General features: G+C 54.6%; 1 protein-coding gene across 1 annotated transcript; it reads right to left on the bottom strand.

Annotated features, from left to right (window-relative positions):
• Positions 1 to 1,826: 1,826 nt before the first annotated feature.
• Positions 1,827 to 2,915, bottom strand: LDBPK_342150 (hypothetical protein, unknown function; the record flags this gene model as incomplete). The annotated part of the gene is made up of 1 exon (XM_003864326.1): positions 1,827 to 2,915. The coding sequence occupies one exon, from the start codon at positions 2,913 to 2,915 to the stop codon at positions 1,827 to 1,829; it is 1,089 nt and encodes a 362-aa protein (XP_003864374.1).
• Positions 2,916 to 6,024: the final 3,109 nt, after the last annotated feature.

The following is a 6,024-nucleotide window of genomic DNA, read 5'->3' on the forward strand; positions in this document are numbered from 1 at the left end:
CCGTGGCGGGTGCCATGAGGGCGGGAGAGCGACCCCGCAACAAGGGCGACCACACGCGCTTCTCTGCGCCGTGGCTGGTCACGCTACCCTCGCAGCAGGTCCGGCGCCAGCACCACTGCTCCACGCCCCGCGCGCGGTCGCGGCACGCAGGGGGATGGGGAGGGAGGTACGCCGCTCCAGAGAAGAGAGGAAGGAGAGTAGGCAAGAAAAAAGGATATCGGAAGAGGAACAAAAATCACACACAAATCAAAAAAAAAAAGCAGCCGAGGTGTGGGAGAATAGTCCTAAAGTAAGAGGAGGGGGAGGGAGGGATGAGCGGTTGGGAACGTGGAACTGAGGGACGCACAGACATATGACACAAATGAGCGAAAAAAAAAACGGCAGCTCGAGGAAAAGCACGCACTAGGAGGGAAAGAAATCGCCGCGAAGAAGGAAGGCAAACATGAAAAAGGAGAAGACTCGGATGTGCCAGGAAGGAGGCGGTGTGTGACTGTGTATCATCATCGTCGCCATCCGAACGCATACACATACACGCATGCGCGGAGAGCCCAGTTGGGAGTAGTTGTGTGTTCCTCTTTCCTGTGTCTTTACGTCTCTGCTCCGTACACATCTACGTATACAGGTAAGACGATAATAGAAAGGGCGTATCAAAGGGCCCAACGCGCCAGCGTTTGCACGGCGGCGGCAAGGGCTGGAGTCGTGGAGGCCATCAACGTCGCCGACCGATCGAGCAAGTGAGATTCGAAGAGGTAAGCAAGGGCGGCAAAAACAAAATGCAAAAAGAAAAACAACGAAAAGACACCGGTTGCAGCGTGCCTCGCTTACGCCGCAGCCCCTTTTGAAGTGACACGCCGGGCTCTTTCCCAGCCCAGTCAGCACGGTAGCGAAGCGCATGTACATATTTTGTTGTCCACCTTTTGATTGCCCTCCATCAGCGTTGCGCTCGGCATGCTTTCTCTTTTACTTATTTGGACTTCCTCATGCTCGTCCGGCGCACGGGTGCTGCTCGCGCCGCTGAAGTCCACACGCAAAACAAGCGCGTGCAGCACGTGCACGGAAACTTTCAACCTCACGCGCTAGACAAGCGTCGGGGCAAACCACTGAGACTATGGGCACACGCGCATGCCAAGAAAACAGGCGAGGGGGGAGCAAATAGAAAAGAGCATGGCAACACCTATCTTTACGGAAGAAAAAGAAAATGCACTTGCACAAGCGCGGACAGACGCATGCACAGAGGCACAAGCATCATGAAGCAGAGGCGAAGAGGCACACACGCACACACACAAGCGACACTACGAGTGTCTTTTGAATAGGATGTAGCGCAGTGCGAAGCAAGGGAAAAACGAACGAAAAACAAACAAAAACACGCGTCTTGTAAGGTAGAGGCGGGACCTCAGAATGACCAGCCAGAGGAGAGAAAAAAAAAAGAAGAAAGATGAAGGAACGGCGAGGAATGATGAAAATCGAGACGTGTAGGGCGGCACTCGCTTCCACGCTGCAAAGCCACACAAGACAAAGGGAAGGAGGGGGAGGGGCAAAGAACGCATGCACTTAGAGCGTTCGCGAAGCAGAGAATTTAGAGTCCTAAACAGGAAGAGAAGCAAGTGGGAGAGGCCCTTCAACAAAAGAAGAGCGGTGCGGATGTTGCAGTCGCTTTCTCCTTCGATGATTTCAGGCTGGCTTGAAAGAAAAGAGGCCGGAGGAGGAGGCGAACTAAATACGCAAAGAAAAAAAAAAGATTGTAAGACGACGTAACTCGCTCAGCTGCCAACAAAGAGGAAAAGAAGCAAACTGATACGTTCTCTTCGCTGTCGGCTGCTCGGTGCCTATCTGGACGCCTTGGGCTTCAATACGACGGGTGCCTCCGAGGTCTGCTGCTCGTGAAGCCAATGGGTCACCCTCTTCGGCACAGAGGCGGTATTGCTTTTAGTGGAGGCGCCGCTCAGCGGCGGCTGCACATGCGGCGCACGACGCCGTAGCGAGGTGGAGGTGGGGGGAGACACCAGCGACAGTTTGTACGACCGCCGGAGGTCCTCTCGGCCTTCGCCTTCGCTGTCCGAGGCCTCGGCGATGGTGCCTGGCAACTGAACTGCAGACGGATTCTGCGTCTCGACGACAAACATCTGCGGGTGTTCCTCGGTGGCTTCGGCAGAGTCGTCGTAATCCAGTGGCGCGTCGCCCTCCGATACGACCCCACAGCGGCAGGTGACGGAGTCGCTCATCGGCGCGCCCATGCCCTCTGAGTCGCTGTAGGACATGTCTTCGTTCGCCTCACTCATGTCGTCGCCCATGCCGTTTTCGATGGTGGTCTCCTGCAGAGTGTAGCTGGCACGAGAGACGAACATGGTTCGATCGCGCTGACGCGGGCGATGGCAGTTGGGGCACATGGTCACCTTCTGCTGCGTCCACGGCAACCGCCACAGGTTCACCGCGCCGCCGTTCGCCGTGAAGCTCCCGCCTGATACCGTTGTTTCGCCGGCCGCAAAGCTGCCGCTGCCCTGTATCTTATCAAAAAGTGAGCGTTGGTTGTGGCGAGAGACACTACCTGCGAGGGCAGCAGTGTGCTGGTGGTGCCGCTCGAGATGGCAGCTCGCGTTGGAGAAAGAGTTAGCCAGACGCGCCGACTTGAAGGAGGCGGGACCCTGCGTCGGCCTCGATTGATTGGCAAAGCTCGAATTGGTCTTGAAAGATGTGGGCACTGGATCGCTGACCACCGTCATGGACACGCTCCGCATCAGCGGGCCACAGTCGTCGTCGTCATCGGAGCTCGCCGCGGTCGACTTGCGCTTGACTTGGACGGAGGCAGAAACCTTGGGGGAGCTGTGGGGCTGTCTGTCCCCAACCTCCACGTCACAGTGCAGCAGTGTTTTCTTCGACTTGCTGCCTGGCGTGAAAATCTTATGTAGAATGTTCATCGTACCTTGTGCGTGTGTGTGGGGGGAAGGGGTAGAGAAAGAACTAACTCAAAAAAAAGCAACTTAGAGTTCTCTTGACAGGCCAACCCACGAATGAGAACAGACAAACCAAAGAAAGGGTTATATTAAGAGCGCTGCCAAGAGAGAGGTGGCAGCAGTGCGGACCCTCTAACCAAGCAGCAGAGGCGGTGGCGGGGAGAGGCTTATCTGTTCGTGCGCGAGTGTTTCTACTTGACTACCACTCTAGACACGCAAGAGAAAAGAGAACACGCACACAAAAAGAAAGAAAAAGAAACGGGAGAATGCGCTCCGCCGTCTTGTTTTTTTTTACCTTTTCAATCTCACAACTGTCCTGTGCGGTGATGAGAAACCCTTTGTAGACAGAAAGCTGGGTCCAGTCACAGCGCTTCGACGAACAAAGGAAGAAGCTCTCGGGGAGGGGGAGGGATGAACGACACACAGACAGGCAGACACACACACACACAAGAAAAGAATGGTCAGCAGAGAACAAAAATAAAAAAAAGAGTGAAAGTAGAGGCGACCCTGGCCGGTACACACATATACACACCTGCACTCTACCTCGGTCGCTCCGTTTCGAAAGAGCTGCTGCGTGAATAAGGGGAGCCGATGGCGCGGTGAGGGAAAGGGCAGGGGATTTCGGGTGGCTACGAGGACCAAACAAAAGAAATGCGATGGGGTGTAGTGGGAGAAGACCAGAGTACAGGCTTTCTCGCCCTTTCTCTTTCAAGTCTAATCCTACGCGGCTCCGCTACTGGTGCAGTTGCCCACCACGTGGCAACTGAGCACAGAGAAAAAGAAAAAAGCACAGGAAAGGAGAAGAGAGCGCGTCAGAGCAGGGGTTCACGAGCCCGATAGCAATTCTGAAAGACGAAGGTAACGGACCTGTATAAACCTAACACTGAATCGGTGGTGCGCTTTCCTTTGTGGGTGCCAAAGCAGACCGCTCGGGAAAGCGGAGGGACCGAGAGAGCGAGAGAAAGGGACGAGGCAAGCACACAACACAGAAAAACCGAAAAAAAAAAAAAAACAGGACACAAAAGACAAAGTCTTCTGACCGAATGTGAAAGGTAAACGCACGCGCTTGCCCCACTCACGTGAGGAGAAGTGGTGCGTGTGTGTGTGTGTGTGTGTGTGTGTGTTTGAGGGTGTCGGGGGAGAGAGGGCCACTCCTAACAGCGGTCGGTCTCTTCCACGAGTGCGGTCACTGGTGATGCGAACTGTAAAGCCGTGCAAAGCCGAAACAAACGCACGGAACAACCAAACGAAAAGGAAAGAGCTCCGCTAAGGTGATGTCTGTGTGCTGTGTGTGTGTGTGCGCGCGCATATATCTGATAGGGGGAGGGGAGGCGGGCGTAATCGCGTCAACTCGATTGGGAAAACCGTCTTTGACACACTCGACAGGAGCACGACGAGGTCAAAACCGTACAGCAACAGCGGCGTGTATGAATTAAAAAAGAGAGAGGGCGAGGGCGAGAAAGGCACCACAAAACAGTCCGTCTTCTCCTCCTCCTCATAAACGTATGCGTGGCTGGCGAATGTGTTTGTGTGAGATGCTGTTGATGGTCAGCTTTCGTTGCGCAGGCGACTCCACTCCTAGAAACCAGGAACTATTTGTGCCTCTATCAGCTTTACCAGTGTGTGCGTCGGAGGAGGAGAAGGAGGGCGGGGGGTGTCTCCGCGAATACCTACCGAGGATACCGATGCGAACAAAGTGGTGGACCACAAAAACGTTGAGTGGTCCAACCCTGAGGACGGCGACGCCGTTCTGTCAAGTTTTACCCCGCGCGCGGTAAGAGGAGCTACAGGGAAAAGATGCACGCGGGGCACAAAAGAAGATTCGGTTAACTCTCGCACCCGATCACCTACAGAGAAAAGGAAGGCACGGGCCGTACTTCACTCTGCAAAGCAGAAAGATATAGAAACTACTAGAATGGCGTCAACACAGAAGAGAAAGAATCCACTTAGCGTGAAAGAAAGCGTCGTAAGATGGAGCAGAGCAACGACCTCTTTTTCTGCGTCCTCGTGTGAGTTTCTCGTTGTCTATTGCGTACTTCAAATGTGGAACCAAGTAGAAACGTGGCAGAGAGGCGGAAAGGAGAGTAAACACGAGAAAGCAAAAACGAAAGGAGGCGGTGCGACAGGAAGGGAGTGAGCTTCGTGTGCCAGATGTGCATATGGTGAGAGTGTATGTAGGCGTCCCCGCGGACAACAAAAACGCCACGCGCGTGAAAATGAACGTTGTAGCCGTTGCACCGAGCATTCAATCCACGAAAGGAGGGAGAGAGATGCCGCGTTGTCGCGCAGGGGAGTATGGCAAGACAGAAAAAAAAGAGATAGAAAGACGAGCAGGTTCGGCAAGACGAGCGGAGAGAAGACGGGCATTCAGCATAGCCCACAAGCCTTGAGGAATGGGAAGCACGGCCCCCTAACAGCCACGAGCAAAAAAAAGAAAGCATCGATGCAGACTCGCATGTGACTAGAGCAAGAAAGCTCAACTCTCAGGAAGCATGCATTCGCGTGCCGCGACAATGTGGAAACAGGGCGTTGTCCATCCGTGAAAGACTAGACATCGAAAGAGCAGTCAAGCGTGCACAGTCGAACGCAGAATTCGACAGGGCACGCTCAAGTACGGGAAGCAAGGAGAGAAGCGATCGTCTCACCAAATTCCGGCACCTCAACCTCACGCACGTTGGGTACCGATCCCGCCCTTAGAGCCCACTCCCTTACAATTTTCTTTGTGAATCTGTTTATTTTCCTTCACATGCATATCTCCCTGCTTTCACGATTTCAACCACAGCTCTGCTGCCGCACATCATCCTTGCTCCCCTTCGCTGTCAGTTGTGCAACGCAGCCTCAGCGCCGCATTCCCCCCACCCACCCACCTTCCCTCCCCCCACCCAGCGCGACCTCGACGCCCCTTTCGTCCGCCTTGAGAGAGGCATCACCGCCACCTCCTTCACGTCCCCCGGTCACCAAGTATCCCCTACCTGTCAACACCTCAATCAACCACGGAAACCCCCGCGAAACATGTACGCATGCACCCGTACTTCGCCTACCCCTGCCGCGCCACGGCTACGCCCTCGTCGTC

Source organism: Leishmania donovani, chromosome 34 (assembly GCF_000227135.1).
Source record: "Leishmania donovani BPK282A1 complete genome, chromosome 34".
Lineage (NCBI taxonomy): Eukaryota > Euglenozoa > Kinetoplastea > Trypanosomatida > Trypanosomatidae > Leishmania > Leishmania donovani.